Below are 20813 nucleotides of genomic sequence, written 5' to 3'. Positions count from 1 at the left end.
ACCTATATACATGTAAAAGTGTAGAAATAATTAAGGAATAAGATTCCAAAGCCTATTCTTTTAAAGTAGGGCAGATCTGCAGTTGGTGTATTATCATAGCCCCTTTGGCTTCAGTGATAATTGACAGCTATTGCATGTATCTATATAAAAATAGGCATTCTTTTTTAAAAATACCCATTAAGAAGAAATGAGCTGAGGATCTGTCCAGCATTTTGAGTGTATTTTTAAGTTCTAATAAATAAATGTAATAACTCAATGTACCACCACGGTTTCATTTTGATGAAGAAGTGTAGTTAAGCTGCAGGCTCACACTCAAAACTCATCAGCAAAATGTCATACAGCATATTAGTTGCTATTTCATTAGCTGAGAGACATGGTATTTTGAAAGTAAGGAATAAATGCTGCTCTGACTAGCAAAATGGATAAGACACTGTCCTATGACACTTGCATAACTATCACCCTGTCCCCAACAAAACACTATACTTCATATAATAATTACATTTTATTACCTATTCCATTTGCCATTATGTAGAGGATTTATTAGCAAGGCTTCCCATATACAATAGAAGTCTTCCTGCGGGGGTACTTTTTAGACTGTGCTTCAATACTAATCATTGACTGTTGATATCTACTGTAGTTTGTTTATGATGAAGAAATATAAGACACTTTCTTTGAACCTGGTGTTCTTGGTATATGGAGCAGCATAGGGGAGGTGCATTTTGTCCTTTTTATCAGGCATACCAGGCACTAATTAAGTAGCTATTCACTCTCAGATTGTCCTTGATGATGTCCATAAAACTGAAAATATTATTTTTCTTTTGCAATAGGCCCTTTTAAAAAACACACAAACACATACTAGATAGGTCTAATGGTAATGGGAATAATTGTTCAGGCATATTCCAGTCCCCAGTGAACCCTTGTAAAAATTTATTTCATTGTTTCAAATGCTTGCCTTATCTGTGACTGCTCTTGACTTGTCATCACCTCAGGTAGCCACAAATGTGTTTTAGCAATGACTCATCAGCTCACTCCATCTACAAAGTATCCCAAAATAGAAGGGCCAGTCTTGCACAAACACTACTTCCAGCCAATGGTAAGGTACCTAATATACTGGAGTTCCACAAACTTTTTTTGAGGAAAATTCAGAAGCTTTGGGATTTTATTGTTTTTTTTAATTTAGCACTTATGTGTTAAGTAGATGTACTTTGGTGTACAATCTTTACTTTTTAGACAGTTTAAGGTGGACAGTTCTTTAGTAACGTTTTGTTCTTAAAATCTCAGCATATGTAAAACCATGCCCCGTTGTCACTTACTTGCAATTCTGGCATACTTTGCAGTCAGGACACTGCCAACCCGCTCGTTTTAAAGGTGTAACTTGTATATCCAGGCACATCCCATGATAATGCTGCCCACAGGTGGTACAAAAAAGTTGATCTAAGAGATCTCCAGGGCTGTCACACACTGCACAATTTGCCTCTTCCTTTGCTATAATTTAAAAGTTTTCCAATTATTCAATGAAAAAATAGCTTCCCTGATTTTCTTTCCAAAGCCAAACTTTTCAATACATGTAGAAATCAAGAGATAAATGTTTTCAAAATATAAGTCGAGTTCTTTAAAAGAATAATATACAATTCAAATAGAGAAAGCCATGTATGTTTTTAATCCATTCAAATTTAATTAATTTCCTGATGAATATATTGCTCTGTTGTTGTTTTTTAAACTAGAAAAAACGACTGAATAAAATGTATTGCTACATGAAAAGGTGTGGGTACTAACTAAGTACTTACTAAGGCTTTGATTCAGGAGCTTCCATGCTTAGGAATGGCCCTCACACACTTGCACATGTGTAAATCCTTTCTGAATCAAGCCCTAATTGTTTTAAAATTGCAGAAGACTAGCAATAAACCTTTATCACCCTAACTGAGAAAACAAGAAACACAACTCCATTTGTTGCAAGTTTATATAACAGTCATATACATATACTATTTTTATATTGTATATATCTCACCAGGACATACATCAATACTTGGGTGTAATTACAGACACAATATTAATGTACTCTTTGAATAAACTGGCCCTACTAAATATTAGTAATCACAAAACTGTAGCTATGTAATTAGTTTGTTTCCATTTTACTGATTTAACAAAGAATAATTTTGAAATAATTTCTTTGCCTATACCATTACAAAAGATGTTTATATATATATTATATACACATACAGAGAGAGAGAGAGAGAGAGAAAGAGAGAAAGAGAGAAAGGAAGATGTATTATATAAGGTACAGATAACCATGACTATAATTAAGTTTGCCTGACATTTCATTGTAAGACCCTGTTTTTTCAGTGCTTATAACTTTTTCCAATTTAAAATATTTGGGCTGAAATTTTCTATGCCAGATGTTTATCTCAGGTTGAATTTTTATGGAAAATGTCAGCTGTGGCAAATTCAGATGCTTGTGAGAATGAGGCTGGGGAAAGTATTTTGACCCATATTAAAAAATAATTCATAAGAACGGCCGTACTGGGTCAGACCAAAGGTCCATCTAGCCCAGTATCCTGTCTACCGACAGTGGCCAGCACCAGGTGCCACAGAGAGGGTGGACTGAAGACAATGATCAAGCGATTTGTCTCCTGCCATCCCTCTCCAGCCTCTGACAAACAGAGGCCAAGGACACCATTTTATCCCCTGGCTAATAGCCTTTTATGGACCTAACCTCCATGAAATTATCTAGCTTCTCTTTAAACTCTATTATAGTCCTAGCCTTCACAGCCTCCTCTGGCAAGGAGTTCCACAGGTTGACTACACGCTGTGTGAAGAAGAACTTTCTTTTATTAGTTTTAAACCTGCTACCCATTAATTTCATTTGGTGTCCTCTAGTTCTTCTATTTAGGGAACTAATAAATAACTTTTCTTTATCGGCCCTCTCCACACCACTCATGATTTTATAGACCTCTATCATATCCCCCCTCAGTCTCCTCTTTTCTAAACTGAAAAGTCCCAGTCGCTTTAACCTCTCCTCATATGGGACCCGTTCCAAACCCCTAATCATTTTAGTTCAGACAACCTTTAACTAAAGAAGCATTAGCACCTCTATATTTTGAAGCAGAAAATTGAAATTTAGCAGGGGATAGCTTTTGTAGTATTAGGAATGTACTTTTTGCCATCCCTGTAATAGTTCCCCCAAATCTGTACATGTTCGGTGCAGGTGCATTGGAGTCTGACAGCTAAATTCTCTGAAGACACCATCAGCAGTGAGCATGGGCCATTCCCTTACAGATCCTGCATGCTGACCAGATTGTACATGCAGCATCTTACAGAGTTCATTAATATACTACCATCCCAAGGATGAAGGGACTAAGCAATTTTCCTTCCCAACTGCAGAGGACACTGTTGTGCTAAGTGCCAGAACTGAGCTCAGGGAGAGTAGACTGCCTCTCTTGTGCCCTCAGTGCTTACTCTGTTGGTCACAAGCAGCAAAAAGGAAGAAACTACCTGATTTGAATGCTGAGTATGAGGAATCAAAAAGGTGAAAATATGCCTGGTGGGGGGAACCTTTCATGGGCAACCTTAATTCAGGCACTGCCTAAGCTGTGTGGTTGAATAATAATAATAATGCTCTTAACATATTATTTCTATCTATCTATCTATCTATCTACAGCTGTTCCCCTCCCATTTTATTTTGATTACAAATTAAAACATTTATGCAGGCTCCATTCCTTCAAGTATCTACCTTATTATGGCTCTCTGACTCCACATTATGGAACAGCTGATTTCCATGAGTGACTCTGTTCAAGATTTCAATACTCATTCAATGCACCTGATAACATTTAATTTGATCATATTGAATGTGAGGAAACACAAAACCCTATTCTTTACTTTCCATAAGTCAATCTAAATACAACAGATAAATATTCAATTTACAAACTCAATTTATTTTTGTATAGCCACTATTATACTAGCTTCACAAAACATTTCAGTCAGTTAAAATGCAGGATTTTTCAAAAAATACAATATAAAAAAGATATTACATGACTCGAAAAACAAATCAGACATGAGAAAAGTGAAGGCTGAAGGTGGGCAACAAATGCAAGAGAGAAGAGATACTTTTTTTCTTTGCAGCATTTGAAACCACTGAGACTAATTCAGGGCTGGCAGAGAAATTGCATCACATAGGGAGTAAGCATATAGCTAAGAAAGAGGAAGACAAAGGAAGATTCCAGCTCACCATAGGAAGTAACTAGATCAGAGAAGATGGATGGAGTGAGGCAGTGAGAGTAGCCAAAAACTACTGGGCAGATTTATTAATTCTGGTCTGTGAGAAAATACACCAATAATGTGAATAAATACTAAAGTAGTGTATACAAGCTTAGACACTCATTAAAACATTTTGTACACACTGCAAAGAAATTGCAGTGATTTAGACAGAGGACAAGAGAGAACATGGGCATGGGAAAATGGATGAAATGCAGATAAAGTTAGATGTTGTTAAGACTGATGAGATTGGATTGACTGATATTATGTAGACAGAATTGACATTATGCAGTAAAGGTAGTTTGTGGTGAAGACACAAAAGAAATTTATCCTAGATTATAGATACAGCAGGGTAGTTTAGCATGGTAAAATTAAGCTATGCACCAAGATGAAATGGCTGTAAACAGTGCATGGATTTCTCACAACTAAAGCAATGCGTGCTAAACCCACATTTTACTTAGGGTAAAAGGCATATATGTACAGTGACATGACATTTTCAAACAGTGCAATGGATCCGGACATCAGATTTTTGAGGCACTAACTTAACTGTCATAGATCCTACAAATCATCAGTATGGTGGCAACACCTTATAGATCTAAAGAGAAATTCTAATTAAGAGGATCAAGATTAGGAATATGTGACTTTCAAAAGGTTTTGATAAACACTCAAAAATTCAGACGGGCTAGAAACTCTGCTTCAATGTGATGGAGAAATACAAGAACACCTTTTTTCTTTTTCTATTGCAGCACAATAATGTGGCCTTGTAACCAGAACAAAGTGAAAAAGCGTGCAGAAAATGAAAGACTTTGTGTGCTAATGTGACTGGGTGAAAGAGAGCTGCATTCTGCAGGATCTTTAATATTTAACAGAGTTTGAGATTAGTTCTTATTTTGGCCAAAATGGCTTGCTTAAAAAAAAAAAATCAAGATTTTTTGTTTTAAGAGAATAGACAATTTTAGTGTAGGTATCCACAGGTAAAAATGTAGGGGGGAAAAAGAGTCTAGGGACGAAATATAATGAGATAGGTAAGACATCTGACAAAGCAATTTAAAGCAATGTATTAAATAGGGATAAACTTTCCAAGAGTGATCTTAAGTTTAATGGAAATATGATTCTTATAGAAAGGTCACAAAGAGAACATTGAGTTTGTGGAATAAGTTATGAAAGAGGTTTAGGAACCATGAAAGAAAAAAATTGGAGAATGGGAGGTCAAGAAAGCCAAAGTACTGAGGTGACCCAATCGTAATCTTTTAGAAGAAACAAGACACAAAAATCAGATGGACAGCATGGCAGACTGGAACATGTCTGAGTCAATTAACTTTATCTTGTTCTGTGTGTGGAAAAGTTGGACATGGTGACTGCACAGGTCTGGACATGTCCAAAGCTAAACTATTGTACTACTTTCCATTTAGCAGCCCAGCCTGGGAAAGGTGTTTGAACCCCTTTGTTAAAGGACTAACACAAACAGCCATCAAGATTGCAGTTTGGGGAGAATAGATTTTATTGTCTCAATTACTGGCTAACCGTTCCACTGGAATATATGTAAGGTTTTGTTTTTTTGGGGGGGGAGGGGGGCTAAACACAAGGGTTTGCAGTAGGGAAGGGGCAAGCCTCAGGGGTGGGCAAAAGGGCCTCCACAGGCCAAATTCAGCCAACCAAGCGGGTGGAAGTGGCCCACAGAAACCCTGCTGCTACCCCGCAGCCAGGCCAATTAGGGCCTGGGGAACGCCCCAAGCCTTCTCCACTCTGCCCCTGCTCTGAGAGCAGTGTGCGGCACTTCAAAGTGCCACATGCTCCTTGCAGGACAGGAGGAGGCTTCCCATGCTCCCCCGCCCCCAGGCCCTGATTGGCCTGGGGATGGGGGAGTATGCCAAGCCTCTTCTAGGGCATGGGTGCCCAGCGGGAAGGGGGGCAAAAGGGCTCCCCCACCCCCAGAGCAATCATGGTCAGGAGGTAAGGTAGCCCCGCCCCTTCAAGTTTAGGCCCCGTCCCTTATGGGATGGCCCCGGGCTACTTCAAAAATTTTTGAAGTGGCCCCTGGGAAAAAATTACTGCCCACCCCTGGCCAAGTTGAACTGGTTGGTTGATAGCTACTCAATTTGAGAACATCTTTCAGATGGAAGCCCTATTCAAGAGCAGCATTCTGGTCTGTGCTAAGGGCAGACCACTGCCACATTAAGGGACTTGCAGAAGCAAAAAAGCAGGAAGCTCTATGCCCAGCTTGAATGCTACAAATCTCAGAATCCCACAAGGTACATCACAGAACTTCTGTTGTTTTTAAAGACCTGTCACTCTTGACTGCTTTAAGAGTAAACTCATTGTAATTAAGAAGTTCCTTTGTTAAGTGTCTGCTTCTTGCTTTCCTGCCATGTTGTCCCAGAATGGATTACACTAGAAACCCAACATGTTCACAATCTAGATGCAGCTCGGGGGCGGGGGGTATAAGCAAGTGAGAGGGCTTTGGAGATCACAGAAACTGATTTTGGGACCTAGGGTGGAAACATCATATGTTCTAAGGAACACAAGAGCTATAGCCGTGGTCACCAACCAGTAGATCGCGATCTACCAGTAGATCTCAGGGGCTCCAAGAGTAGCTCTTGAGCCCTCTCTGAACTGCGCACCTGCGCAGTACATTTACATTAGATTTCCTCATGTAATGTAGGCTGGGCTTCAAGGAAGGGGTGGGGCAGTAGATCTTTGCCTGTTCTGAGACTTAAAAAGTGATCTTGGGTGTAAAAAGGTTGGAGACCACTGAGCTATAGTGTTCTAAAGCAAGAAACAGTTACTAGACTCTACCCAGGGATGGGCAATAATTTTTGATGAGAGGGGCACGACAAGGTTTTGTTAAGTGGTCAAGGGCTGCACTTTTCTGTGGAGGGGTCTTGGTGCAGAATGGAGCTTGGGGTAGGGTACTGGTATGCAGGAGATGGTGGGGTGTGAGAGGGAGTTTGGGCGGAGGGGGTTCTGACTGGGGACAGGGATGCAGAGCTCAAGAGGGGATATAAGTGCAGGAGAGGATTCTGGCCTGGGAGAGGGATATACAGGCAGTCCCCAGGTTACGTACAAGATAGGGACTATAGGTTTGTTCTTAAGTTGAATTTGTATGTAAGTCGGAACTGGCTCCAGATTCAGCTGCTGCTGCTGAAACTGACCAGGGGCTGACTACAGGAAGCTGGAGGCAGAATTGCTCTGCCCCCAGCTTCCTGGAATCGGCCACTGATCAGTTTCAACAGCGGCTGAATCTCGAGCCTGGGACAGAACAGCTGGGCTGCCAGGTAGGTCCCTGCAGGATCAACCCGGCAGCACCCCAGCTGTTCTACCCCAGGGTCCACAACAAAAGCCTGGTCTGCAAGGGGGGGGGGTGCACTAGCTGCGCTCCCCTCCCCCAGCAGACCAGGGACACGGGGAGCAAAGCTGCAGCGGCGGCGGGGTCCCGCGCCTCTGAGGCTTTGCTCTGGGTGTCCCTAGTCTGCTGGAGACGGTCCCCAGCAGACCAGAGGCACCGGGAGCAAAGCGGCAGTGGCAGCGGGGTGCCGCGCCTCTGAGGCTTTGCTCTGGCAAAGCCTCAGAGGCGCGGGACCCCGCTGCGGCTTTGCTCCCGGTGTCCCTGGTCTGCTGGGGACCATCCCCAACAGACCAGGGACACCCGGAGCAAAGCCGGGGAGGCGGAGGCGCGGGACCCTGCCGCCGCTGCGGCTTTGCTCCCAGTGTCCCTGGTCTGCTAGAGACGATCTCCAGCAGACCAGGGACACCCGGAGCAAAGACGGAGAGGCGGAGGGGTCCCGCACCTCCCCGGCTTTGCTGTGGCAAAAGAGACGGTCCCCAGCAGACCAGGGGCACCCGGAGCAGCTTTTCTCGCCCCGGAGGTCAAGGTGGCGGGACCGCTGCGCTCTGGGAGGTCCCGCTGCCTGCGAGCTCCGGGGCGAGAAAGCCCCATTCGTAAGTGCGGATCCGACATAAGTCGGAGCCGCGTAATTTGGGGACTGCCTGTAAGAGGGGGTGCAGTGTCTGTGATCTAGGAACAGGGGAGTAGAGAGGTACTGGATGGTGACCTGGAACAGGAGAGTATGGTGACCTGAGGCAGGGAGTTGGGGTGTAGGAGGAAGTGGGGTTCCAGAGGCAGGTTCTGACCGGGAGGTGCTTACCCTGCCTGCTGCAGCCCCAGAGCTCAGAGCAGCTGCTCCATGTGCCTCTCTGCGCCACACAGTAGGGAGGGGGTGGGGGGGAGATCAACATGCACTCCCCATGTGTAACCCACACATCTAGTGTGGTTCACTGTCTCACGTAGTGGCACTTAGATCACTCACAACAAGAGATAAGAACAAAAGAGCTCTACAGCCTAAGAAGAGAGCCAGCTGGTTTTATAGCTCAAGCTGTAGAGACTCCTACACTAATCGCCAGATGTCCTAGTTCAAAACTGTCCGGTAGCAGCTACACATGCACCCAGCATAATCTCTCAACTCCCATTGGCTAGTTCCAGCAAAAGGGAACTGAGAGTTTGTGATGGGGAGGAGTAGCCAATGGTAACCAGCCCAACAGGATCTGAATGATCATGCTGGGGGCAGGGTAGCATGCAAAGATTCCTCCTGCACAGAGAGGCAGATGAGGCAGATACTGTGAGCCCCTGGGCTGCTCCTTTGCCTGAGGGTCTGAGCAGGGTGGCTGTGAGCCGGATTGAAAAGCTTGCCAGGCCATGTGTTGCCTGCCCCTGTGTTGCCTGCCCCATGGCTGATGAGTTGCTTCTCTTATTTAAACATAATAAAATACCAATAAAATTGACTGTTCCAGCTAATACACAGCAGAGCCCCATTTGTCACATCGAATTGGGACCTGGGTCAGATCAGATCCTCAAAACTGAGATAATTAGAAGAATGGGAAAGTGTGACGATGTAGTGCCATCCAGTGGACACATGAGGAATTGCCTACTTTTGGCCCTGTGTGTGTTGGTTGTTGGGTTAACATAGAAAACTGCACAAATGGAAGGTTAGAAGAACAGGACTCTATTGCACCCCCACATCATCTGTAATGACTCCACATAATAGGACACCTCATATTATATACTGCTGCTAGTGACACTCTCACCACAGATCCTCACAGCTCCCCAACCTCCCTTGACATGGAGGCAAGCAGAAGAGGATTGTTACACCCAACTGATAGAATTAAGGAACTGCTCAGAGCCAACCAATGTAGAAAAGAAGAATTTCCCAAGCAGATGATTAGTTCTGGCTCATTTGCTGGGTCTTATAGAGAACAACAGTCCCGAGACTCCTCCCTGTCACTGGGCCCGGCAGCTCATCCAATCAGCAGTGAGACTGAGGGGCAGGAAGCTATGGGAAAAGGGATACGAAAAATGACAAATTCCAATGTCCCCAGTAATAATAAGGGACAAAGGCCTAGGTGGGAAAATAATTCTCCCAATGTTACTGTTTCCCATGCCTTGCATTTGGCCAGCACCAGGTGGGTCAGGCTGCATCGGCACCAAACCTCGCACAGGCTCTTACCTTCTCTACAGGTCTAGTTCTGGGAAAGGAGAACACTCCAAAAAGGCTCCTCTTCATGTTACCCTGAATTCTCTCTCAGGCCTCAAGGGCCAGCCTCAAGAAGCAGAGTCCCTGCAGCAGTCATGGGAGCTCTTGAGATTGCCCCAGCCCCCCATCCTGTCCTACCTGGCCATTTGTAATGGCCTCTCTGTGAGGTCATCGCCTCCCAATGTCCTTTAACCAATAAGCTGAGGTGCTGCAAAAGGCCTTGTGATGTCACTGCCACACTCATCCCTGCCCTACAGGGCTAATGTCCTACCCCGGCCAGTCCCTTTGCATGTTTGAGCTGCTTCCCCTGTGTCATCCCTACTCACTCAAAGTGTTCTGGGATCAAGCAGGATGTACATGCAAACATCAGAGGTTTCTCAGTGCCATATGCAGTTTCTGAGATCTGCAGACTGTAAGGCCAGAAGAGACCGTTCGATCATCTAATCTAAGGGCAGACAATAATTTTGCAGGGGAGCCACTTCATAAACTTTGATATGTGGTAGTGGGCTGGCTCTGGGCCGCCTGGACAGTTCGGGCCTTCAGGCAGAAGGGGTGAGGTTGAGGGCTACAGAAAGAGACATAAAGAGTGTGTGACAGAGACACTGTGTGTGTGAGACACAGACTTTGTGACACAGACTGAGTGTGTGTGGCAGTGTGTACGTGACAGTGACGGTGTGCGTGTGGCACAGAGCATGTGTGTGTTGGCTAAGTTTCGGAGAGAAGCCACACTTTGTCTCTTTAAGGGAAATCAGTCCTGCTCTGTTGTCTCCCCCTCCCTATCCCCTGCTCTGCACTCCTCTGTCACTTACCATCTACATTTCAGATTGGAGCAGCTCTGATGACTATGTCACTCCTTCTCTTCAGAGATGAGGTATAGGGGGGAGAGGAGCTCCCTCACATTAGCACTCCCCTGTCTCCTTACCTCCTCCTCAACTCTGCACAGCTAGCAGGACACTCATGGGAGCAGCTCTGCTGCAGGTCAGTGCAAGGTGGGGGAGGGACATCTGAACATATGTTGCCAGCTGTAAGTATGCACTCTCTGCTAAGCAGCTGGGTGGGCCAAAGAGAAATGCTTGGCAGGCCAGATCTGGCCCCCCCCGGGCCTGATTTTGCCCACCCCTGCTCTACCCAGATCTAGTGGAGTTTAAAGTATTCATGAGCCAGCTACTGGATCCACATGCAATAGGCAGCTAACCATTCACAGCGTATTAGGTCAGCATGTAAGTATGTGGAAAAGCCATTTTCCATGCCAAGTAATGCAAAGCAGCTTTTTCATTATTTCTTCAGCTCATCAAAATATATATTTACACCCCAGATTTCAGTGCATCAGCCTAATTCAAGGTCACAGTGACAAGTTAATAATAATAGTCGGAAGTAGCTATCTGAAAATATACAGATGTCCACAATACCTTTTTACTAGCTGAAACTGTTTCACAGGCTCACTGCTCCTGAAGATGATTTAGCCCCCCTTCTCCCGTGAGTAGTTTAAATCATATTTGCTTGTATGCAATATTTTGCCTGCTTCCCTCTTTCAACTGTTATTTAATAGCGGACTAGGAGGGGGTGCATATGCATGAGACTCTGCTCTCTCAAATCTTCTTTCATCAAATTCAGCTCTGTCCTTATGCAGAAAAATAAGCAGGATCACAATGGAAGAGACGTGCTGTCACTTACTGACACAAAAGCAGCTCAGTGCAAAGAAAAGACCATTTGAAAACATCTGGTCACATCTGAACAGCAGCACTGCTCATATGGCCTGACTCAGCTTTGTACTACTAGCTGAGCAGGCAAGCAGGAAGGGCAGAGGAGGAACTCCTGTATACTCCCTTTCCCCAGCCTTTCCAGCTATAACACATGACTGAAGCACAGCATATGAAGAAAAAAGTTTTACAAATGTGTAACAGAGTAAACCAATTGCACTTTGGAGTTTGGACTAAATCTTCCTTAAAAGCAGGTAGAGCAATGGAAAGTAAAAAGGAATTCAGGATTTGCAATATTGGATTGGGCAAGTGATCTGTGCACTCCAGCAGCTTGTCTCCAATGGAAACCATTAGTTAGAGTGAGTACTTTAAGTAGCCATGTCTGAAATAGGCTTATGGACAGAGAATTCTTGGAGCTGTAGCAATGAGAGTGCAGAGATTTGCACAGCCTGCTATTATTGAGAAATAACCACACTGGTGTTTGTCAGTTCAGTATACGGTGGCTGCAACAATTCTACTTCTGCATTTCATTTAATGTTTCATCTGCATTTTCATTTAATGTTTATTTTAGCAGAACCTCCATTTTTTTAATTAATTTGTGGTTAACTGGCCTTTTGTAAATATACTTATCTTTTTATTTTCTTCTAATTTGCAGAAGTGCTTTAAGAAATGGTTATAATGCCCCTGATGCAGGATTGAGTCCATACTCACTATACAGAGTGCTGACAAATGGGGCCCAATACTCTTGGCTTAAGGCGGTTACTCACATGCTTAAATACAAATGCATTCTTAAATACTTTGCTGGGTTGGACCAGGATGCTCAGCATCTGATACGATCGAATCTTATATGACCAGCATGTGAACCTGTGATATAACCATATATAGTTCACTTTCTTATTTGAATGTTGCTTACTTACATCTTTCAGGAGCCTGGTCAATATGGTCTGGACAAAGGAGGGAGAAGTTACTGAAATCCTGAAAGGTGCCTGCTCCAGCAGCACAGGGGTAATGGTACGTCTGGGCACATTTCTCTTCACAGCATTTGATAGTGGCTCCAAGGTGCTTACAATATGCACATCGCTGAAAAACAGACACGCAGTTCTTTTTATGATGAAAACTGAACACAAAAGCTACAAAATTTGCAGAAGAAATCTCTTTATTGCACAACTCAGAAAATCCATGTTCAGTTCAGCCACTGCGGCCCAAACAATGCCAAAAGTTTTAGTCACAGAAGCAATGCTACGACCAGGTACCTACCCTATAGATTTACACTCTGTAGAGATGACTCACAGCTTTGAATCTGGTGCTCTCTCATGGTCATTCTGACTAAAGCTTTTTTTTTCTTTTTTTTTTTTCAGATCGATTAAGAGTACATTGAGCAGCTTAACACCGCTAGTGAATGGTAGAACTCCCACTGACTTCACTGGAAGCAAAGCTAGGGCAACGCTGAAAAATGTTGAAAGTTCCAACCCTAAGCTACAACATGCTCAGTATTCTGAGGTGCACTACATGGCAGCAATTCCTAGGATGGCAAACATCAACATACAATCAAAATCTATTCTCATTATTTACTGTTGTCTATATAAACGGATTATCATCAGTTGCAAGAACCGTATGTTTCATGTGCATAAATCTTCTCTGGTAACTTCTGACTTTTTGATGAGGTGGGGAAAATATATTTCCTTTACTTTTTATCTATTTGTCTAATTTCAGTTTGGTTTTTTTTATAAAGAGGCCTGTAAAGTAATTCAGAATAGTGCATACAAAGGCATTGTATGCTGGTAAGGGCTGTTACTAGAAATGGTAGAATTCTGATATTGTGAAATAACAGCATACATTAGAATATGAAACTACGTGAAAGTGAACAGGACATGAAAGTGAACAGGAAGTATCATGTTCTCTTTAAAGGATCAATGCATTAGACATTGTATGGAGCAACCCTGACTGACAATGTGATGGATTAGATGACCCAGTATTTCTTTACCATCTCTAATTACTATCATTCTGTGATACACAAGTTCAGGCAACAGACATACTTTGCACGGAATCAATACATCATTAATGACCACATGTGTGTATGTGAAAAGAGAATTCCCCATAAAGAGCTAACAATTTGTCACAGAGCCACGCGACATGAAGTTCCTTCTTCATGACAGGTACACCTACCTTAGTTTCCCTTTCTGAGCCCCCTGAAACAGTCTTTCCTAATGCCAATAGCCTTGTGAGACTAAGTTGTTACCAAAGAAAATTCCCCATGCACACAAGTCCCAATTCCGCAGTGCAGATGTTTCAAATGCAGCCCTGGTGCCCTCACCGCACCCCCACTCTCCAGCACAGATCTAGCGTCCCACACCTTGCCCTAGCTCTCCAATCAGCCCTACTTCCCAGAATAGTCCTCTCTGAGTGTCTGCCAGGGTAGCCACCCCAGTCTTTCCAACTAAGGTGCACCCCTATTCTCCCCAGTGAACCCTCCTCCCCCCCACCCCACCCCCCAGACTCTGCTGGCATCATCCTCACCATGGGAGCAGGCCTATCATGGGAACCTATCATAGTTCTCCTGGCTCCAGTTTTCTGGCGCTGGAGATATCAGCAAGTTAGCTCATCCTGCCTTCAGTCCCTGCCTCGTATGACTGGAAGACACCAGCCAGCAAACCCCTTTTGTTCCTGGGAGAAGACTGAAAGAGAAAGAGCAGACACATTCTGCTTTCTTCTAGACTCCTCCAAGCCCTTCGTTTTTGGCAGGTCTCACTTGCTCATCCTGACAACCAGTCTGCTCTGACCTGCTGGAACCTCAACCTCTCTGGGACTCTCCCTGATTTTCTGTAGTCCCGTGGTGCTGTCCCACCCTCTTAACTACCGAATGGGAGCACCTATTCTGGTACAAGGGAAATGAACCTACTTCATTCATATAGGCCAGCCACTCTGTAACACAACCCCTCTGTTTGAGGTTGGGTGAGGAATTCTATCATCTCTCACACACACACACACCTTTCTGATTCAGTTCATCAATCCTTTTCAGTCTTGGATCTCATTACAATCCCCAAAGTACTGCTACATGTTTTTATACTTTTTGGGGGCATGGAGGAGACACAACATAGACAAATATAGAAAATTTGGAATAAACTGATGAAAAATAGGTCCATGGTTTATGGAAAAGCAACCTTTCCAGAATGGTGTGCCAAGATTTAACCCTCCTGCCTTGGGCCATGCCATTCTCCCAGGGGAGGGAGAGGGGCTCTCTCCACCGCGCACCTCATGGACAACCTGGGTCAATGCAAATCTCTCCACGGACTACCAGTAGCAAATGGAAACTCACCATTAATTACATAATTATGCCTGAGCCATTTTGCTAGTGTTGCAGCAGGGGAGAATGGTTTAATTTAAATTATTAAACAGATTAAGCATTTTAACTTTTTCATGGTAGTTTCTCAAACGTAATTAAAAAAAATTAAAATATGTCCAACACAAAAGGTTTCAATGGTTTCTTTATTTGTGGAAGCAGTGGGGAACCTTTTTTGGGTTGCGGGTCACTAACCTACAGAAAGATCAATTGGATCACACAAGTGAGAAGCAAAAATACTCCTCCAAACCCCCCCAACCCTCACTGATGTGGCCCCCAACTGAGACACCTCAATCTTCTGGCACTCCAGCCCCACAGGGTGAGGGGAAGGGACAGGGAGGACTGAGATTAAGGGCATCCTATAGGCCAGATTTACTTTTCTGGGGTTCCAGAGTTAGTGGATTTTGTGGACCTCCTTAGGCTCTGGGGTGGAAATAAAAATGAGGGGTTCAATGTGTGAGACAGGGCTGCCAGTGAGTGGGACAGGGATGCAGGATCTGGATGGGAGGTGGGGTACAGGATGGGGTAAGGAGGATAGGGTCTGAAAGGGAATTTGGGGTGGGGTATGAGAGGAAGTTTAGGAGTGGGAGGTGTTTGGGGAAGTAACACAGAAAAGGTGAGAGAGTGAGAATGTACCCAACAATGCTGGGGGGGAGGAGGGGGAGAGAAGAGGAGGGGAGTAAAGAAAAGTGCAGCTTCTGAAAAGTAAAATTGTATCCCCCCCTCACATCTTCCCTCTGCTCTAGCCTCACTCCCTTCAGCCTCAGGATCTCCCCAGCTTTTTCCCTGCATCATCCCATTTCCCCCTAGTGCAACACCTGCCCCCTCCCATCTTGCCCCCCCCACATCCTTGTGCCCCCAGCATACTCACAGGCAAGGCAGTAGCGCCGGGACTCACAGCCCCTGGGAACAACACTGGAATGAGGCGAGGCAGGGTTAGGGAGCAGAATTTCTTCCCTGACAGGCCCAGATCTTTGCCTGCAGGCAGCAGCTCCAGGGCTGGGGCAGACAGAGCCTGGGGTTGCCCAGGGCTGGCTTCAGCCCAGCCGGGCACAGTGGGGCACTGGGGAAAGGACTCCCTGCCCCCACACACAGCCCGTGAGGAGCAGCATAGCAGAGCGTGGGCCCCGGTGGTCCATGTGTGCTGGCCACCTATCCCCACCCCATCCTAAAGCAAGAGGCAGCCCCAGGGACACATGCACGCATCTCTACTGTCACCTCTGCTCCAGCAGGAAGCTGGAGGTGGTGCTCCAACCTGCAGTTGCGCAGCTGAGGCGTGAGACTCAGCACGGGCTCTCAGCTGCGTGGGGGGAGGGGCAGAGCTGAGCTCCCCCCTTGCCTGACAGTAAAAACTGGCTCGTGTGCCAGAGGTTGCCGACCCCGATCTACTCCAATAGAACATATGCTTAATTCTTAGAATGTAGAAAATGTACATTGCCTTAATTCTTCAATATTTCAAGAGTCAGCCACAAGGCGTAAATAATACTCTTACAAACTCCTGGATGTCTAAGACAGCTGATTTTTAAGGCAAAGAATTTAAAGTCAGACCAAATCCACGTCCTCAGAGAAACAACCATCTGCACTGCCAACTGAAGGTATAGTGGTAGGAGAAAAATGGCTATTTATTTGCACTATACAAGAAAAATGGTCAGGTCTATAAAATAAGACAGTTGATGGGGGGTAGCTATTATCCAGTATTGCAGCAAGGCTAAAAAAAAATGAGAAAGAGAATGGCAACATACTGTACAGAGAAGACACATTTCACAACCTTTGCTGAAGACAGAAGTCCAGTGACCTCTCAAAAATTGATGAGGATAAGAGGAGTTCTTGCAAACAAATGTACAGAACTGAGCTCTGGGTGCCACATGGTTGGCTATAAAAGATGCAGTGTACTGTCATTGCTTTACAGCTCCTCTGTAAAAATATCCAGGCCATTAAAATATATAGTTCCAGATATGTGAAGACATGGCATAGAAGAGCATACCCAACAGTTCTGTAGGGAAGAATACACAGTGGATACCTAATTCAGAACAGTGATAAGCAATACCGTGAGCATGTGCAAATGATTGCTTTAATATCTACCTGACAGCCAATCTGTACCTATGTATGTTACTAAAGTTTCTGGCTAGTAAGTATTATAAGATTTAAAACACTGTGGCAAAATCACTATTAGTGACCATACATTAACTGAACACTATGATCTAGGATGCTGTGTAGGGTAAACAATAGGACTGAAGGTGAGGTGGAAACCACGCAGCCCCCACTGTGAAGGGTCACAAACTGCAGCTGCATGCTTGTCTTACAACTATCAGACAGCCGGGAGCATAGGTTCACAGTCAATGTTCAAATTGTATAGATCATAAATGCATGCGAGAGGTATGGTAGCATTAACCCTTAGAACATTATAACTCTCCCACCAGATTAACTCTTTAAAAGATGTCCATAGATCTTTCTCATGTTGGGGGAAGGATATGGAGGAATGCATGTGTGTGTTGATGCACACTCTTGCATACACGCAAGAGAGATAAATGAAAGATGAATGAAAACATTCAAAGATCAAAATATTATTCAAAACTCTGAATTATCAAGTTGTAATAAATACCAGTATTAATGACATTTAAGACCTCATGTTTCTGTTTTAAAGTAGCCATCCTAAAATGGTACATAATGAATAATAAAGTAGTTTTAGAGTGAGTCCGTCTCTAAATTTTATGTGGATTCCTGAGATGTCAATTAGTGGACTTCCCATCACTTTTCATAAACTGGATGATCATAAAAGAGTAAAATCTAAGTAATTCTGATAAGCACTGAAAAACACCAAAACCATGCTGATTTACAGCATCACAAAAACTGGGGTGAAAAATGGAAGCCCTAATTACATTTAATTGAACCTTTCAAACCCATCTGCTACAACTACATTGGCAATGAAAAGCATTTGGCAGCTACGCAAAACACATACTTTTAAATAAGGTGGCAGATATCATCTGAACCAAATAAAAATGAAGAATATCAACTTTTCTTGAATTTATAAGACGAAGAGATAAAACAGTCAGAAGTAATACATCTTCCTCACAGGGAGATTTTGCCATAGCTGCTAACTAGAAAACTTATTTCTACAGCAACAGAAGCCAACTCTTCTCTGAAACTGGACTATAAGTTATGGCCAAGAAAAAAATATATAGCTAGTGTAACTGACTAACTTTCGTGAGGGAAGTGTTCAAAAATACTGTATTAGAAGTTTTTATTACTGTGATACAAAAAAGCTCCCAGAACCAATGTTACTTTGGTTTTTTACAGCAAAAATATTTCATAAGGACATTAGAAAAAAAACTATCAAGGCAATACAAGTATCTTTTCCCATCACCACACTGTACATTCAAAGACTTAAGGAAGTTTTGGCATTTTCAAGATGACTCTCAATGGGTAAGTCTGTGAGTCTGTCACAGAAGTCACAGATTGCATGACTCTCCAGGACCTCAGGGTATGTCTACACTACAAAGTTAATTCGAACTAACAGACGTTAGTTCGAATTAACTTCGATAGGCGCTACACTAGTGATCCGCTAGTTCGAACTTAATTCAAACTAGCGGAGCGCTTAATTCGAACTAGGTAAACCTCATTCCACGAGGACTAACGCCTAGTTCGAATAAACTAGTTCAAATTAAGGGCTGTGTAGCCACTTAATTCGAACTAGTGGGAGGCTAGCCCTCCCCAGCTTTCCCTGGTGGCCACTCTGGGCACCACCAAGGAAACTCTTCTGCCCCCCTCCCGGCCTCAGAGCCCTTAAAGGGGCACGGGCTGGCTACGGTGCCCGTGCCAGGTGCAAGCCTGCCAGCACCCAGCCAGCAGACCCTGCACCTGGCACGGCTCGAGCCAGCCACCCGCTGCCACCCAGCCCTCCGCCTCTTCCCGGGACCACGCTGGCGGCTCCCGGGAGCCTGCCCGGGTCCGCAAGAGGCGGGCGCCCGCCTGGTCTAGTGCGGACATCGTGGACCTCATCCACAACCTCCGCACTAGGCACAGGAAAGTGGCCGTCTAGGGCACGAGACCTGCCAGCCTGGCCACCCAGGAGCAGGTTGGCATGAAAATCAAGGTGGTCCACTGAGACCCCCGACTCTGAGCCCTGAGCTTAGAATGGCTGTACTGGGTCAGACCAAAGGTCCATGTAGCCCAGAAGCCTGTCTATTGACAGCAGCCAACACTAGGGACCCTGGAGGGGATGGACCAAAGACAATGACCAAGCCATTTGTCTCATGCCATCCATCTCCAGCCTTCCACAAACAGAGGCCAGGACACTATTTCTACCCCCTGGCTAATAGCACTCCATGGACCCAACCTCCATGAACTGATCTCACTTCTCTTTAAACTCTGTTATAGTTCTATCCTTCACAGCCTCCTGCAGCAAGGAGTTCCACAGGTTGACTCTTTGCTTTGTGAAGAAGAACTTTCTGTTATTAGTTTGAAGCCCGCTACCCATTCATTTCATTTGGTGTCCTTTAGTCCTTCTATTATGGGAACTAATGAAGAACTTTTCTTTATGCACCCTCTCCACACCATTCATGCTTTTATAGACCTCTATCATATCCCCCCTCAGCCTCCTCTTTTCTAAGCTGAAAAGTCCCAGTCTCTTTAGCGTCTCTTCATATGGGACCTGTTCCAAACCCCTGATCATTTTAGTTGCCCTCCCCTCTCCCACCCTCTCTCTTCCCCTCTCCCACCTCCTTTTCCCAGTCTCCCCGAGTTTTGTTCAATAAAGAGAGTTTCTATTTTTGAACACACGTGTCCTTTATTTTGTACATCAGGAAGTGAGGGAGGACTGGGGTACGAGCCCCCGATGGGGAGGACTGGGCTGGCTCTGCGTGCTCCTCGGGGTGGAAGCTCTGCTGAAACCCCTTGGTTGCCCCCCCCCCTCCGGATGGCAGCCTGCGGCAAGTGCAGCCGGTCTGATGGTCGAGTGCTGTGATGTGCCGAGTGTGGGCACTCAGGACACTCCAAGACAGGACTGCTTTGCAAGCGGGGAACCCCTGAGAACTGTCTGTCTCAGATGGGGGTCGGGTCCCTTTAAGCACAGCCCTCGGCTAGCCTGAGACAGCAGCTCCACGCTCTAAGTCCTAATCTGATGCCCTGCCGGCACTGCTTCCGGCCATCCTTAACCCCGGTTCAGGATCCACTCAGTGTGGACATGCTAGTTCGAATTAGCAAAACACTAATTCGAACTAGTTTTTTAGTCTGGATCTGTTAGTTTGAATTAGCTTAGTTCGAATTAACTAATTCGAACTAAGTTAGTTCGAATTAGTGCTGTAGTGTAGACATACCCTCGGTGACTTCTGCAGTCCACAGGTGTGACTTATTCCAGTCTTTCCTCCTCCCAACAGTGGCAGGCCTAGGCCACCCCTGCCAGCAGAAATGGCAGTCCCAGACTGCCCCGTTGCAAGCAGCAATGATTGCGGCAGTCGTGGGCCATCCAGTGTCAACATTGGTGGCAGAGGTCCTGTGCCAGCACAGCCATCTTCTGCTAGCTAGCAGCGACTGTCACCCGCCTGTAGCAGATGCCGCACTCCCAGATTGGCAGGATCCCAGGACAGTGGGCCATCCCCTGCCAACAGTGGTGGCAGCAGTCCCATGTCAATACCAGTGGGCCGCCTAGTAGCCGCCCCCCCCCCCCCCGAGCATTATATGCACCTTCAGAACCCCCTGAACACCAAAAAGTTAGTCAGGGTTATTGAGTACAAGTCATGGACAGGGCATGGGACTACAGATGTGAACGACTAGTCAACTATACGATAAGCAAATGCTTATCGGATAGTCGAGTCCAAATTGCATAGCCTATTCGATTAGTCAATTACTTGAAATTTAACATCCCTACAAGGGACCATTAATTTTGTTGTTATTTTCTATATTTTACTAAAAATTCCCATAACTAAATCTTAGCCTTAACAATAGGTAGATGAAATTACATCAGATTCTTAAGGACACAGGTCAACAGGGCTATTT

The 20813-nt window shown here is 44.8% G+C and overlaps 1 protein-coding gene and 1 long non-coding RNA gene across 17 annotated transcripts in view; one reads left to right on the top strand and one right to left on the bottom strand.

Moving 5' to 3' along the window:
* KMT2C (lysine methyltransferase 2C) overlaps positions 1-20813 on the bottom strand; it is a 354350-nt gene that overhangs the window by 154909 nt on the left and 178628 nt on the right. For 13 of the 15 annotated variants that reach the window (XM_075922783.1, XM_075922788.1, XM_075922785.1 and 10 more), the window contains 2 exons: positions 12397-12559; positions 1314-1485 (listed from right to left, as the gene is read on the bottom strand). In XM_075922783.1, the coding sequence (XP_075778898.1) occupies positions 1314-1485; positions 12397-12559 (335 nt within the window). The remainder of the gene's footprint in view (positions 1-1313; positions 1486-12396; positions 12560-20813) is intronic. The other 2 variants (XM_075922795.1, XM_075922794.1) reach the window with 2 other exon arrangements.
* LOC142827396 (uncharacterized) lies at positions 10210-13210 on the top strand. 2 transcript variants are annotated; one of them, XR_012902121.1, is made up of 4 exons: positions 10210-10331; positions 10603-10757; positions 12406-12728; positions 12838-13210. It is a non-coding gene; the product is annotated as an uncharacterized LOC142827396 (long non-coding RNA). The 2 variants fall into 2 exon arrangements; XR_012902122.1 differs by lacking the exons at positions 10210-10331; positions 10603-10757 and adding an exon at positions 11679-11838.

The sequence above is a fragment of the Pelodiscus sinensis genome, chromosome 2 (assembly GCF_049634645.1).
Source record: "Pelodiscus sinensis isolate JC-2024 chromosome 2, ASM4963464v1, whole genome shotgun sequence".
NCBI lineage: Eukaryota > Metazoa > Chordata > Testudines > Trionychidae > Pelodiscus > Pelodiscus sinensis.
The sequence above is the reverse complement of the archived record's forward strand: the minus strand, read 5'-3'. Positions and strand labels throughout refer to the sequence as shown.